We start from the raw sequence: 15,879 nt of genomic DNA on the forward strand, positions 1-15,879 counted from the left end.
TGACTTGAGGGCAATGGGTCCAAAGATGAAGTTACTTGCTTCAAAATACCCATCCCCACAAGTCAAAGATTACCTCTGGTGAGAACCCTCTCCGAAAAAAAGACTGGACATTTAATACACATTTTTTCAGTGTTAGGAAGGTTTGCTTGGCAAATCCCCTTTCCAGGTATCACAGGAATTTAGGAGACTTGGAAGGACTAGTGGCTCTCTTTCATGGGAAGAAAGTACACTCAGCTCCTTAGGCTCCGGTTTGTGTGGGAAGGTCTATCTCAGCCCACACTCTTCAGGCCTCGTCTACAGCCTCATCAGGCCAGACATGGCTTTGGGAAGAGTTCAAAGGGAGAGCACAGCATTTGGGGACATATTTGTACCTAATTTAATTCATGAAGCAATCTATCCAATCCACTTAATCTAGTAATTAAATGGAGTAAAGGTATCTTATTTCGTATGAAGAAACAAAGGGACCAGACTCTAAATGTTATTTTGTTTTAAGTTGGAAAACAGAGATTGCTTAGACTTGCAGTAACAGTCAGCAAGTTTGAAATGAAATGTTTTGTGTTCAGTTGGGAGTACTTTTTTGTGTTAAAGCTCTATGGAGGGACTTAATAACTAAACTACTATATATATTTTATTTTTGAAATTATATACCTTTGTTGGATACCTCTGTCAGTTTATTGTATCCTTGGGATGAAGACACTGTGTCTGAGGATAGGGAAAAATGGTTTAGATTGCCAGATTAAAGAATAGAAAAGCTGTTTTGTTCATTCTGTAAATGAACATGCTTTTTAGGTGACTTGCTTTCTGCCATTTCTAAATACTCAGTAGTGAGCGAACAGTGTTAAATGTTGCTGTACTGCGAGTGGAGGTGTACGATTGCAGCATTGTGAGTTTCTGGCAGCCACCTGGTTCTGCTTTCTGGCGGTTCTGCTTTCTGGCTGTTGTGCATATGCACGTCATCCCTGCTCCTTAGTAGTAGTGCACAGTCTTTTTTTATCTTCAAGATTGCTCAGGCTGCTCCAGGATAGAGATTTCATTATCAGGGCCTCCCAAAGTTGTGTATCATTTGAAATTGTTCTATCTGAGAAAAAACTTTAAGAAGAGCTGCATGCGCTATTCACCAAGAAAGAACGTCATGAGAAAGTATTGAGCCCTAAACTACTCAACTAAGTGAGGAATTGGGCCGCTAACTGAACAGCAATAGCAGGATCACAGTTACAATTTTTCCCATCATCAGGGAGAGATTAAATAGTTTCCATAATATGGAATGTGGACAAGGCTCCTACCCTAATACAGACTTAAATAAGAAGTTGTCTCAGGCTATTTGTGGTGAATAAGCAAAGTATTTAAAAGTGCCCAGGCAGCCTTGGAAAAATTGGAGGACTTTAAAGTTGTTGACAAAATATTTCTTAAATAAATAAATCTGATTTAGAAATATCTAAACATGGACAAAGTACTTTTAAATCTGACATGTAAATGCATGTGGCTTTTATAAGTGGTCTCTTAAAAACAATACTAACATGACCTAAGGATTTGTAGTTCTCAGTTAGCATAGTTCTATTAAAAAACACTTCTAAAAGCATCCTAGAAAGGATAGCTTGAAGGGCTTGCCTTTTATTTTAGGTCTCAGCAGAGCTGTGCTTACGGTAGGAGAAAATCTTAGATCTAAAACAGAACACTAAACTTTATTGGCTTTAAGCAACTTTTCAGAAATACCATCAGAGCTTTAACTGACCATCTTTGCAGCAATGAACATATTGGGCAATTCCTCTCATACAGGAAACCCAGCAGGGCCTGGGGCTGCTGTGCCTATGACCAGCCTCTGCGTGTGCTGAGAGCCCTGGTAGTCCGTCTGTGCTCTGAGGTTGGGAGTTCAGTCTAGTGCCCACTAGGGTGATGCCTGGTGTTCTATGACGCCTGTAAATAAGTAGTGTTCTCAGAGTGCCTAGGGAAAAATTCTCAAAAGAGACAGCAAATCTGTCTTCTCGCAGTCTAAAACTCCTCAGGCTTAGGAAAAAAAAAAAAAAATACACACACACACACACACACACACACACACACTTTAAATGAAGCTTCCTTACCTACTGGAAATAGAGGGAAACTTGCAATTCATGTCTTATGAAGCCGAACTACAGCTGCCCTGAGGGCTGCCCATGGAACACTGGCTTCCCAGCATGCTCCTTTAACAAGAACAACATAGAGAGCCACCATTTTGCTTTGGGTCTGAGACTTCTTATGGAATCCTAGCTCTTTAATAATATATACTGGTGGTCCAAGAGAAAGCCGCAATTAGTAGTAGAATTCTTAATTACTCCAATAGTGTGCTTTTCACTTCTGTCTTCAGACCCAGAGTCATCTGATTGCTAGAGAATCATAAGGCTAATAAGGAAGCTCTCATATGGATGCAATACAAAAAAATGTGGTAAATTAAAGTGATCGTGTTGATCCTTGCTCTAAATGGGAAAATATATAAATATACTATTATAAGATAGGTCTGTAGTTGTAAAAAGCCACTTAGAAGTTAGTTATTTGGGTTTGAGAAAATTTAAGACTATGTCAAACTGGGCAACATCTCCATCTTGAATGAAAATAGTCATTGGGGTGACCACAAACACATTCCCTAAAACTTTAAAACAGGACAGCATCAAATTCTTATTTGCAGTAGCATATCTAACCTGATTATTTTAAAAGAAGCTACATTCCCAACAGATACCAGTCTTGAAATCTAATTTCTTGGCATCACTTAATCTAAAGCCATCTGTATCCAAAGAAGTGAAACAGTACATTCTTGGTTAAGTTACTGAACTGTGTTCCCTATCTATAAAATGATTTTTTTTTTTTTTTTTTTTAAAGATGGACCAGTAAGGGGATCTTAACCCCTTGACTTGGTGTTGTCAGCACCACGCTCTCCCAAGTGAGCCACAGGACGGCCCTTATAAAATGATTTTTAAAAAGCCTCATCTCACAGTCCTGAACCAAAAAACTTTCTGTGAAAAAGTTTTGAGGCCCATGAAGTACTATAAATATCATATTAGACTATATCAATTCTTGAATATTTCTTTTTAACCAAAAGAGGTCTGGGAATGTTTAGCATTTTTTGAAAATGTATATTTCCTTTAAGAGATGATAATGTCAAACTGAGGTCACTAAGCCAAATCTAAACTCACCTGGAGACCAACAGCTGTTATAGTTGTGCTACAGAAGGGGTCAAAGTCAGTATTAGAAATTTTACATTTTATTGAATTCTAGAGCAGCTAATCTACCCTCCCCTGTTGACCAATGACAATAAGAATTGAAGAAAGTATATGAAGGTTAAAGAGTCTATGCCATGGTTTAAAATGCTGGGACAACTCTCACTGTACTGGTGAGGTGGTTATAATACCCTAATGTATACAGTAGTGATTCCTTCTTTTTCAAAACAAGAAGTGATTTCACTTGGGATTCTGAAGTGAATTTACTCACGCTAATTGTGCCCTCTGTTTTAGTAAAAGTTCTGGCTTACAGAGCCCTCTTCCCATCCTCTAATGCTCAAAATAAAATACAGCAATCAACCCTAGAAGACATAGAAATCTGAAACTGGGCAGCATAAACCACAACTTGCTCTAATGAATTTTACTCAGTTTTACTGTAAAATAAGAAGGTGGTTCCTTGTTTTCTGGGGACTTGCTCCTTTGCAATCTTTCAGCTAAATTCTTTCTATAGATTTATCACAGATAAGAAAAAGATATTTTTGATAACAAATAAACATTTGTGCTATCAACCAAAAAAAATGTAGAAAGAATGAGGACCTTTGCCTCAAAATAGAATCCCTGAAGTCCATTCCAGACCAGCCCTAAAGCAAGAAGAGGATATTTAAAGGCTTATAAAAGGAAACTTGACTGTAACAGAAGACTACAGTTGATAATGGAAACAATATATTTCTCCACTGATATACAATACTGTGTAACGCACTGAAAAAGTTGGATTTTGGAATAATAGCACAATTTGTAACATTACAGCATTTTGGATCACCTCTTCCCTCGTTCTACTCTGAGACCCTTCACCATTCTTAGTGTATCCAGATACACTATGACATACTGATGAAAAAAAGAGAAGGAAACTGTCACAAGCCACAATGGAACCATCTGCATGCACTTCAGCCTTACTTTACCCTTATTTTCTTCCACTCCATTATAATTCTGAACTATCTGCAAAGAGTACAGATACACGAAACTAAAACAAGTATCTCTCTATGATTAGAATATTTTAAAGTCTTCAGAAACTTTCCAGACATACCTTTGATGGAACCCTGCCCCCCTCCCCACTAGAACCCAAATAGGGACCATCCTTGTTCCTGTGAGTCCTGCCAGAACTTAATGGGTGCTCAGGGTTTTGGTTTTCCTCATTCTTCCTCCTCTTCATCATCATCTTCATCATGGCAGTGTGTAATTTCCTGAGGAGCCAGTGGGAAGAGGTTGGGAGGTTTAATCTCACTAATCGACCGTGTCAACTGGTGCCTCTTGTAGTCAGTGTCTTTGAAATCCACTGACGTGCGGTTCCGGGTGGCAAGAGGGGACTCCATCTCATTGATATCTACGTGTATGTGCTCCACTGTTGATTCATGAGGCATCTAGAACAAAGCCAGAAGCTCAGAAAGCAGGCAGAGCAAAATGGCTGCTTCCCAAATTCTAACCCCTCTCCTCTTTAAGAGTTTGTCTATATGGACTAGAGGACAAGTCAACTTAGATAGATCTTTATAGAACTACCCAAAGCTGCCTATTCACCTCTCCCTGCCGCAGCTCCTCCTGCCCACCGCCCCCACAATGGTGCCCGGATCTTTTGCTCCAGCCTGAAATGGATAAGAGATGGAGAGGAAAGATTCTTATATTCTATTTTACAGCAAAACAGTCCTGAAACAGATCAGTATCAGAACATATGAATATAAAAACCACATTTCATTCAATTAGTACTAACAAAAGAAGAAAGTCTTCATCATTCAAACACAACTTTTAATAGAGTAGACTTTAGAGAGTAAAGTTATACTCTGTAACCTTCAATCTTGACCATACTCTCAAAGATCCCTTCTTATGCAACCACATACCCTACTCATAGGCTTCTGCAAATCAGAAAGAAATGTCCAAACTGTCTCCTTTGTCATCCCACAAAGCTGGTTGCAGATCTTGGCCTCAGAGTGCATCTTAACTATTAATAGAAGTTTAAGGCCTTAACTCACCAAGACATGGGCAGCTCTGAAGAGGTAGCTGAACGGGTAATACAGCAAATTAATGAAAGATGCTGCATAGAGATCAGCATAACGCATCACTTGACTGGCAAAAAGTGTCTGCCGAGAGCCGCTGCGAAACAGGCTTCCCATCATCCCATAGCACATGTCCATGTCATGAGTTACTTTCTAAAACAAAGAACAAGACAGATTCTCAGCTCATTCAACAAATACATTATCTTTACCAAAAAATAGTTTATTGCACAAAATTTAAGGAATTCCCAAGCACACTTAAATTTATAAAAAATCAACATGCTTACAGTTTGTTGTTATAACAAGTTAAATTTGTTGTACGTGGTGACACCTTTTCCCTGAACAGCCCCAACCTGAGGATTCTCTTTTGTAAGGAAATTTTTAGTAGAAACCAATAACTTGAAACCACTAAGTTTTCTAGACCTTCTAAAACATTACTCTCCAGGATCCTATTATAACCTGAGATTACCATATAAGGAGATTTGCCTGGAACTTCAAGTCAATAAGCTTGTTAGAATGAAGCTCAGAACGTCTCACATCACAGCATTCATTCAACAAATATTTATTGAGCACCTGCTTTTAGTCCCTGTATGAAATCAGAACTATGAGACTGACTTAAACTCAATTATTTTTCCAAGGCTTCTCCCAAATCCCACTTGGATACCTTAATACGTCTCTGGATGGAACTTATGTCTGGGCGCTCATTGCTACTGCTGTCAAGGTGCCTGGAGATGAAAAGAAAACCCAGTGAAAATCTCTAGACAGAACAATTCTTACATCTAGGTGATTCCCAAAGAGGTAGATGGTTTTTAGGAAAGAAATTTTTAGAATTAGGAAACTTACTTGTAGAGTTCAGCCAAGAAAATATCCAAGCTCTGAAGTTCTTCAAAAAGTGCTAGTGAAGGTTTGGAAGGAAAAGGAAAATGTTTTAAATAGATCAAATAAAACACCCAGTTTTTAACTGCTGCTAATTAAAACTAAACTAAAACTAAAACTAAAACTAAACTAAAAGGTTGCAGATATGACCAAAATGTATAGCCTAGGACTAACATGCTATGGCGAGTGTATAAAATGACCTCCTTCTCCTTCACGAAAACCCTGATACCCTGCTAGAGTCTGGCAGCAGATGAATGCCATAATTTGCTCTTTAACTGCCTTTCTTCCTACACCACTGATTACAACTTTCTCTTCCAGCTCTATGCTTGCTCATTCTGAGCTTGCAAAGTGCCAATTTAGACTCTGCCTCAGGTACAGTCAGCAAAGCAAGTATTAACCGTCCCATTTTCAGGTGAAAGATTGAGAATTAGGTGATTTGTCCAGAGTCACAGGTCCAGGAAATAGTAGGGCCAAATCAACTAGATTTCTAAAACTTCATAGGTGGAAAGTTGAAAATGTGGATAAAAGGCTAGCCAGAAAGTCCCACTGATAGTATAAACAATAGTAAAAGCAACAGCCAGTATCTACTGCATGCTCCGTATGCGTTGCAGCCTTTCTCAACCTGGGATCTCCAAGAGAATTACGCCCTAAGGCATCCACTGTATATAACAAATTTTCTAACATCTACCATCTTTAGCAGAACTGAGAAAAGAATCACTCAAATAATTTTGTGTTCTGTAGTTCAGGTGAGGAGACCTGGTTGAGAAGAGTTGTCAATTCTATATTCTTTACACACAGATTATCTCAGTTAAGTCTCAACAGCTTTATAAATTAGGTACTATTATCATCATCATCCCAATTTTTACATTTGAAGAAACCAAGGCACAGGGTATCTTAGTAACTTGCCTATGAGTATACAGACTTTAAGTGATAGAGCCCGGGTTCCTACCCTAGGCAGCCTGAGTTTCCAGAGTCAGTAATTTTCACCACACTGTGGGTGATGCTCACCAGAGCTGGTTGGAAAACTTCTGTGTCAAACATCTTTATATAACTATACCCATACCTCGATTCAATATAATGTGGATAACTGCATATACAAAGTGTTGCTCAGTTTGTGAATATAATTTGGCTTCATTCTCTACTTCTCAGAAGAGTAAATAAAAAAATACTAGGAGGTGATTAACATTCAGAGCCATCACTGCCCCAGAATCACAGATATGGGCTGTTGGCAAAGAGACTGGGACTACCAGGCATAGTTGGAGAAATAGGGGACTACAGAGGCAAGTGGAGCTCCAGTTCACATTTTAGTTGTTACTGTCATACAACTCAGGACACCAACATTCTATGCTTAACCTTGAAGGATTCAAGAAGAAGGCTGAACAAGACAACCTCTCATATATTACTCATTCTAAAGTTCTGTGAAATATCTGAATATTCTACAGGACAAAGGTATCCAAATATCAGGACCCACCTCTTTTGACCACCTCTCACCACCTTCATCAAAAGTAATGGCTTATCACAGAAAACTGATTCAAAGACGGCCATTTAGATACAAACTAGCTCTGTCAAAGATTTATAAAATATGAGTAAATGGTTCCTTACAGCTCTTGTCAGTCCAGACATGCAGCTCCTGTGCAAGTTCAGGAATCACCAAGAAAGTTCGCCACCCTTGCCTTTTCTTTGATTTTAAAATGTCCCCAAAAATGTGATCTCCAATATATAAAATGTCTTTGCCCTTGGCTCCCAACAGATCACAGATGGTATCAGATGAACCTAAAACAATGAGAAAACAAAAATGTCTCAATGTTAAAACCAGCATTCCAAGAACTAAACCATTAATCTTATTCTTACAATTATGTGAGGCACAGACTAGAAAAAGGGCTCACCTTTCTTAAAGACAAAGACTCACTATTTTCTTTTTTTCACTCTTTTTATTGCCTCTAAGACAAAGGCTTCAGCTCCACTGTGCTGACCAGAGCTCTTGATCACCAAATCCAGGAGCAACAAAACTACATCAGCTTTAGTGATCATAAGCTTCAAAAGGATCACCACTATTTTCATTACAGATCTACGTAAGTTGGCTTTGTTCAACTGTTTCTAACTCCAACATAATATGTATCTGTGCCCTCAGGGGCTCCTTGAAAACCCCCTTCAGGATACCTTGAGAAGCACCCCAAATGATTCCCGAACATGAAGAAAAAGCCTCAAATAGGTAAAAGAAGGAGGGGGGAAACTGATCCTTATAGTGAAAATCAGACTCATTAGGACATACTAACAACTTCTCAAACCCATTCTCCCTGACTCCTATTACATTGGTAGGTGACTATTACCTTCAGCAGATGACATCCTTGGAATACTAAAGAGTACTTGTGGCACTATGCCAGGAGAACAAAGCCTTCCCAGTGAGGTCTGAGCCAAGACTTACACTAAGGAAAGGGAAGTTCGTGACTCACCTCCTGAGTAGACGATGCCATGCTGTAGGGGGCCTGTGTAGGTACCAATTTTCAGCTTGCCAGTTTTCTGTGTGAAGAGAATAAGGACTTTGTAATATTTTATCATCCTATCACAATCTCCACCCACAATGCTACTTGGCCAGGGAGCCAAATGAATGGCACTTATTCTTTTGAGTTAGTAAGTTTGTTTGATTACCTCAGTTAAGACCTAAGCTCTTAATTTCAAAAGGGAGATATGATTAATAAGTTAAAAATACCTGTTTCCTTAGGGAGACTATGAATGGAGAAAGGGGAAACATGAAGGACAATGTGCTAGCAGAAAGATCATCTTCCTGACTTACAGTATCCACTTGGCGCAGTACTGTGCCTTCTCCAAAAAAGAGTGGTTTTCGTGCATCCACCAAGATCAGGTCAAAGTAGGACTGCCATGGTCGATGGGAGCTCCCAGGCTGGTGAAGGAGAAACAGCAAAAGCTGAAACATCACTCCTCATCTTAAGGCACTACTATTTAATCTCACTCAGATGCAAAGAATACAGAAATACTACGTATAGCCAGAAGATCCCACTATTTTTTAAAAAATGTATTGTATTTAATTATAAGCCACATCTTTCTGGAAGCAGGCAAGATATAAATAACAAATAAATGACTCTAATTATCTCTACATTTTTGAATCATTTCATAATTGAATTACCATAACTTATTTCACAGCACTTTAATATATAAAAGTGCACTCACACTCTGAAATGTGCTAAAAGGGGCTCAAAGGGGCTAGGGAGCAATGCAAATCAATATCTAAGGGACAGATTAAGAGAGGTAGAGCAGCATCAAAACTAAACTACATAAACTAACATGGAACTATTATTAGGAAATTTTACTGTTCATGTTCTCAGAATGATGGCTCTAGGTATACAAATTGACCTTCGGCTCATATTGCAAGCTAATCACAACACTAATGTAGAATTTATGCCTGTTTAAGTTTATTTCCATCCTGAAACGGAACCACGGAATTAACTTTTTAAGACCAAGCTGAAGGGCACTACACACCATAATTTTAATTGATCTCAAAATAGGGATTTTCTGATGTTTATTCTCAGAAGTCTAGGATTAAAATCTACAAGTATGTGACTGAGTTGCAATGGGTATTCCTTAAACCTAAGTGCAGCCATACCGCAGGAACGAAGACTTCTCTGCTAAATATTAAAGTTAACGGCTCTTTTGACACAAAATTCAGCAATAACTATTAGAATCCAGAAGTTGTCAAGAATATACACAAATTTTCTGTTTCTGTTAATCAAATATCTTCCTCAACCTGAAAATTCCTTTCATTGACACACAAACTTTACAATTCTGCATAGACCTTCTTGTGCATAAAATTATTCTGATACCATCTTACTAAATACCACATGAATATCCCTTTTATCTCTGTCTACTAAGTATTCACATTGCTAATTCTATTAGCTCCTGGATTACTTCTAATATTAATGAAGATTAGACAATAGGATTAAAAAGTAGGACTTTTCTGGGTGGGTCCCGACTAATTCCTTCCCCTCAATATTCCAGCATGATTAAATGCATTCATTATTACTAAAACAATGGTCTACTAAGTTACATATATTACCTTAGGGCCATGTGGGAAATCAAACAGGTAAGTCATAATTTTCTAGGAAAAAAAAAAAATCCAACATAAGGTCCATATACTATTTTTGCAAAAGATATATAACACCTAAAATAAAAAACACAAGTTTTTCATAAAACATGCTTTTTCAATATAGGAGTCACCACATTCTTGTTTCTCCTAAATTCATGAAATCATGGCAGTGAAAGCCAGAAATTAATGCTTCATCATACCAAAAAAAACAAAAAAACAAAAAAACCCCAATAACAACAACAACAACAAAAACTTCTGATATTCTCAGGGAGGATATATACTTCTTCTAGGAATGTTTTTGTACAAGTTCATCCATATATCGCTATCCAGTTCTCCTAGTGGACTGGAACATGCATTTGGAGGTAAAGGTCATGTAAGGTAAGGGTATAGCGAAAACTAAATGACTCACGTGGAAATAACACATTACAATACCTTGGCCTTTTTACCACTGTCCCTAGACTAACCAGGCCAACAAACCACTGACTTTGTAAAGACTCCTTACTCCAAATTACCTTATGTTTAAGTTTTTACATAAGGGGGGGGGGGTGTGGAACTTCCTGCTGGCAGTATAAACTTGTAACTGTCTCAGCAAAAGTTAAGATGAAGTTAGGGAGTTATATCAGTTTTTCTACATGCTTTAATTATGGGAAAGATAGTTTTAAAGTTAAGAGGTAGTGATGGCTGAGATTCAAAACATCTTTGCACCACCTACTGCTGCAGGACTTTCAAAAGCAGGGAAGTCAGGTATACAGATAAATAAAGGGTGTGACTTCAAGTTTATATAAATGAACCTCCAAAGAGATATAGAAGCCACTTTAATTAGCACAAATGTTTTACATAACTCCAATATTAAAACCTTCAAGGAGCCAATTGTAATCAGGTAAAATAGTTAAAATATTTTGAAAAATTTGAGAACCACTGTAGTACAGCCCTTATGCTATATATTTTTGCTTCTTTCATCTGCTTTCAAAATGAGATAGCAAGAAACTACCCTCACTTAATAAACATCTATACTCCTCATTATCTTCATAGTTCTTTAGTCCAAAATAATTCTTCTGTATAAATAAATAAATATGAATATTAAGCACTTACATCTGTATATTTATAGTCACTGTTGGTGGCAAGAAATACCTTCCCTACTTCCTTCATTCGGCTCAGAAGCAGAGGCAGTTTTCCCTGAAAGTTATATGATAATAAGTAAACATGAAAACAAATATTTTTATACTTTACACTTTGGGGTAAATATATACTGGATTTTTGCTCACTGAAATAGGAATAGGGAAAATGCCTTTTCAGGGTAAATTGGTTGGTTTCAGAATCTTGAATTTAAGGGCCCACAACTATGCATGAATAAAGTATTAACACAGGTAGTATACAGTGTATATAATATATAGATTTATATGTAGAATGATACACATATGTTTATATGGTCCTTAACAACACATCTCTACCTTCTTCATGATGTCTGCCTGGGAAAGAACTTAAATTATCTTGTGATTTCTCGAAGTAATGTGAGCTAGGTGTATTAGAGACCAGGAGAAGATGATTTTAAACATCAACACCAAATACATTCTATGAAGAGTATCAGATATGGCTTCATTGTGTTTACCGTGGTTTTATAAAAAACCTTGCAGAATGAAATGACACGTACAGACAGATGCAATCTAGAAATGCCCACATCCACCTGCAGATAAATGAGGAAATTTTAACTCCTGATGCGCCTGGAAAGAAAAACACTTTTTCCCTCTCTCACAGTAAACAAATTCCTTCACTCAAATTCTCCTGGACCCTTCCTATTCAGTGTTCTTGAAATAATAAGGAGGTGCGGGTGGAAATAAGAAGCACAAAGACTGAAAACAAGAAATGTTGACCACAATACTTTGAGAAAAAACTATATTCTGCTATTTTTACTCTGTGTGGGAAAAAAAGTTTCTCATCTTGGGGCTCTGTATATGTTTACTTTTTATTTTGAAACAATTTTAGACTTACAGTAAAGTTGTGAAAATAGTACAGAGAGTTCTTATATATTCTTCACCCAGCTTCCCTTAACATCTTATATAACCACAGTACAATGATCAAAACTAAGAAATTAATATGGGTACAATACTAATGACTAAACTACAAATTTTTAAAAATTTTATCAGGATTTCCACTGATTTAAGGTATTTTAAAGCTTTTCTCATTATTCCCTGTTGATAGGTTAAAGGTGTTTTAAATAATAGTTACATATACACACGTTTTTTAGATGACCTAGTGCAGTTGTTATGATTTGGGTTAGATCTGACTATGAGTCTTGACTTTACTACTTAGTAACTCTGTGACCCTGGGAAAGTTATTTAACCCCTCTATTCCTCAGTTTTTTCATTCTATAAAACATACGAGGTAACAATAATACCTAATTCAGGGTTATAAGGAAGATAATGCATGTAATCACTCAGCACAGTAATGTGCACACAGTAACCCTCTAGCTGCTATTATAATTAGCTCTAAGAACAAATGAAATATGGGGTCTTCCTTCCTATCAACAAACAGAAAAAACTACTCAGACCTTTGCTCTGGCTGAAGACTTGGTAATTACATTTGGCATATACTATGCCAAGACAAAGAAGTATCTTACCTTGTCTATTTCATTATAAATATTCATTTCCCTAATAGGTAAAATAAGCTATTGTGCAGATCTTTTTTCCCCTTTATTACTTACGTCTTTGACTACATACTTTTCAAGATTTTCAACTGTCTTTTCCTTAAGGGAGCCCTAGGAGAAGGAAAAAAAAGGATCTAAGAAAAGAACAAAATCAACTTGTAACCATTTAGTTTATAAGGAAAATTGTGTTTACTATCAACCTGAATACATTTCTTTGTTTTGGGGGGTGGGGGTGGCGGCTGGCTAGTACAGTGATTTGAGTCCTTGATATTGGTGCTATAACACCATGCTCTAGCTAACTAAGCTAACTGGCCAGCCATTTAAGTATTTACCAAAATGGAAAAGTACATAAACTAGAGAAGACCAGGAACAAGTGGCAGGTATGATTTGATGCAACTCTGCCTCCAAAATTTGTCTTCAAAATATAAAACCGTTTCTATTTTAAATCAGAAATTAAAAGGCATTTCATATTTTATTTAGTAGTTTATAGTAAATGTAAATTTAATATTAACTAGTTGTTAGTCAAATGGAAGGTATTTGGCCAAACAAATGGACCATTGTTATCCACAAAGGATATGTTAAGTAAAATTTAGTACACTAAAATCTCTTCTGTGTAAGTTTGTGAAATGGAAACTGAAATAAAATATAGAAACTGAGCACCACCACTGAGGAAAGATCAACATTACCTCAGAGTAGGACAGCCAGAGAACAACAAATGTATTCTAGAGAGCTGTCACTAGGGTGCAAATCCTTTTTTTTTTTTTCCAAACAGAGGAAAAATTCTGCTCCATTTGCACCTGAAAAGTTATTATCAGACCATAAAACACATGCCAGAGAGTGAGCAGGTGAAGAAAAAGCTTCTAGGTACCTTGTAATGAACCCAGTCAACAGCATCTCTTACATCCTGGAACATACTCCGGTAGGACATGAAGAGGTCCCCATCTTTAAATCCTGTTTCACAGCTACAGAAAGATGAAAAGAACATGACAGAGAATCCAAAAGGGGATAAATAAAATGAATATAAAAAATTGCCCAGGGGGCCCAAAGATTCCATAACAGATGGGTAAAAGTTGTGGCTAATTAGGAAAATACTCCCTAGTGAAAATCCATTTTTGACCACCAGCAATGACTATAGTGTTCAATGGAATACAATAATTGTAAACAAATACAAAGTGATAGAAGAATACTTGTATACTGAATGGAAATTAAGAGGCCAAAGTTCCAGAAATATCAGGGTTTTTTATTCATCACTTTTTAGAAACAGATTCTCACTGAAGAAATATTTAAAACTTAAAATTGGTCATTTAGATTCTTTCCACCTTGATTTTTCTTACATTGTCCCTAAGTACAAAGGTATTGTCCATTGTCTATTTAGCTTACTGACTCAGTTTTCCACCAATAATAGTGTCTTGAAGTAGATAAGGCCTAAAGAGGATAAGTTAGCAAACACTGGCATACACGACTAAACTTTCAGTACTGGCTACACAATTCTCCCTAAAAGGAGAGGATAACTTGTTCAAGACTTAAGCAAAATTTTACTTTAGGGAAGATAAACAGTATTTATTCCTCAATCAAATCTTGCTGGGCCTGGGAATGAAACTAAATTACCATCCCTGAATGGCTCCTGGGTAGCTTCTGTGAAATGAGTTGGGGGGTTTTAGTGTAATTCTGCTTGGACAGATAATCATCACACAAACCTCCCACTCAGTTGTCACAATTAGCACCTCTGCTGGCCGTCTTCATTCCCAGGAGAAGCCAATCAGAAGTGGTCCCTTCCAAACATGGCTGCAGCACACTGGCAAGGAGAGGGGCCGTGTGGGAGGTGAGAGCCTGCATGGAGCTGCTGGTGCTGTCCCATCTCTCAGGCTGGCAATGTTGCATCTCTCACTAGCACTAAATTCACTTTAGAAAAGCAGAAAAGACCTACAATGGCCAGTTCTCTAAAACCCTGTGCATTAATTTAAAAAATCAATTGGAAGAAGAAAATTATAGTATATACACACCTGGAATATCTGGGACAATTAGTAAAAAAATCTACTAGGCAGGCCAACAGGTAGGTCTCTGAAAAATGAAGAACAGATATTCATAAGCTATAAGTGAAATAATTCAAACTTATTTCATTATCTCCCTTGAGCAGACAAATGGTCATGGAAAGAAGGGAAAACATCAGTATAGAACGAGTCTACCTGGTAGGTTGAATAGTGTGTTCAGAATGTAAAATCTTTCAGTGTCATCTCGTTGGATAAATTTATTTGGATACTGCTCTCTAGTTTCTGGTCTGAAAGAAAATTTTAAAAATTAGCTGACATTCAAAGAATTAGCATGATGATAATTGTGGGAAATACGCATTATTCAAAAATTCATTCAAATATTTTGGTGACTATGTGCAAGACGGGGTTCCAAATATTAAGTATGGGTAGCTATGAAGATGAACAGCCTCAGGTTCCAGTTCTTAAAGAGCTCTCAGTCTGGTAGAGGAGGTGAGTCATACAAATACAATTACAAGGTAAAAAATCACAACTACAAGGAAGGTGCAAAGGGCTACAAGAAACCTGAGGAAGGGGAAACCATTTCAACTTAAGGGGTAGAGAGGAATGAGAAGAAAATCTAGGAGGGATTCATTAAGTGGTGGCATTTGATTTGGTCCTAAAGGCGAGGTGCACCAGTTCAGAAACTAGTTCAGTTTGAGTAGAGATGGGGGAACAGAGAAAAATAAAGCTAGAAAGATGAGTTGAAGCAGATCACACTATTGTTCCTATATTTCATTCAGAGGGTGCTACTGACACTTTTTAAGCAGAGGGATACACTCATCAGAGCTGAGTTGTAAAAAGATTAAATTAATAAGTTTTAGGATAAACTGGAGAAAGAAAATATGATATACTACAAAAATATCCGCATATTCTTCTTGCCCCTTTGTGATGCAACTTTATGGCTCCTCCCATTAGAGGCTTAGTCTATTTCTCCATCCTTAAATATAAGCTTGAACAGCAGCAAATGGGATCCAAGCAGAGACTTGGAAAACACTTG

General features: G+C 37.3%; 1 protein-coding gene across 7 annotated transcripts in view; it reads right to left on the reverse strand.

The window, feature by feature from the left end:
* Window positions 1-3,889: 3,889 nt before the first annotated feature.
* Window positions 3,890-15,879, reverse strand: part of NT5C2 (5'-nucleotidase, cytosolic II) — a 106,144-nt gene continuing 94,154 nt past the window's right edge. For 5 of the 7 annotated variants that reach the window (XM_063101789.1, XM_063101788.1, XM_063101790.1 and 2 more), the window contains 13 exons: window positions 15,039-15,130; window positions 14,856-14,913; window positions 13,721-13,814; window positions 12,910-12,963; window positions 11,301-11,384; window positions 10,179-10,220; window positions 8,901-9,008; window positions 8,560-8,626; window positions 7,709-7,879; window positions 6,074-6,125; window positions 5,895-5,955; window positions 5,210-5,386; window positions 3,890-4,606 (listed from right to left, as the gene is read on the reverse strand). In XM_063101789.1, coding sequence (XP_062957859.1) covers window positions 4,379-4,606; window positions 5,210-5,386; window positions 5,895-5,955; window positions 6,074-6,125; window positions 7,709-7,879; window positions 8,560-8,626; window positions 8,901-9,008; window positions 10,179-10,220; window positions 11,301-11,384; window positions 12,910-12,963; window positions 13,721-13,814; window positions 14,856-14,913; window positions 15,039-15,130 — 1,288 coding nt within the window. In that variant the 3' untranslated portion in view covers window positions 3,890-4,378. Of the gene's footprint in view, window positions 4,607-5,209; window positions 5,387-5,894; window positions 5,956-6,073; window positions 6,126-7,708; window positions 7,880-8,559; window positions 8,627-8,900; window positions 9,009-10,178; window positions 10,221-11,300; window positions 11,385-12,909; window positions 12,964-13,720; window positions 13,815-14,549; window positions 14,636-14,855; window positions 14,914-15,038; window positions 15,131-15,879 lie in introns of those variants that run through there. The other 2 variants (XM_063101792.1, XM_063101793.1) reach the window with 2 other exon arrangements.

Source organism: Cynocephalus volans, chromosome 7, assembly GCF_027409185.1.
Source record: "Cynocephalus volans isolate mCynVol1 chromosome 7, mCynVol1.pri, whole genome shotgun sequence".
Classification (NCBI taxonomy): domain Eukaryota; kingdom Metazoa; phylum Chordata; class Mammalia; order Dermoptera; family Cynocephalidae; genus Cynocephalus; species Cynocephalus volans.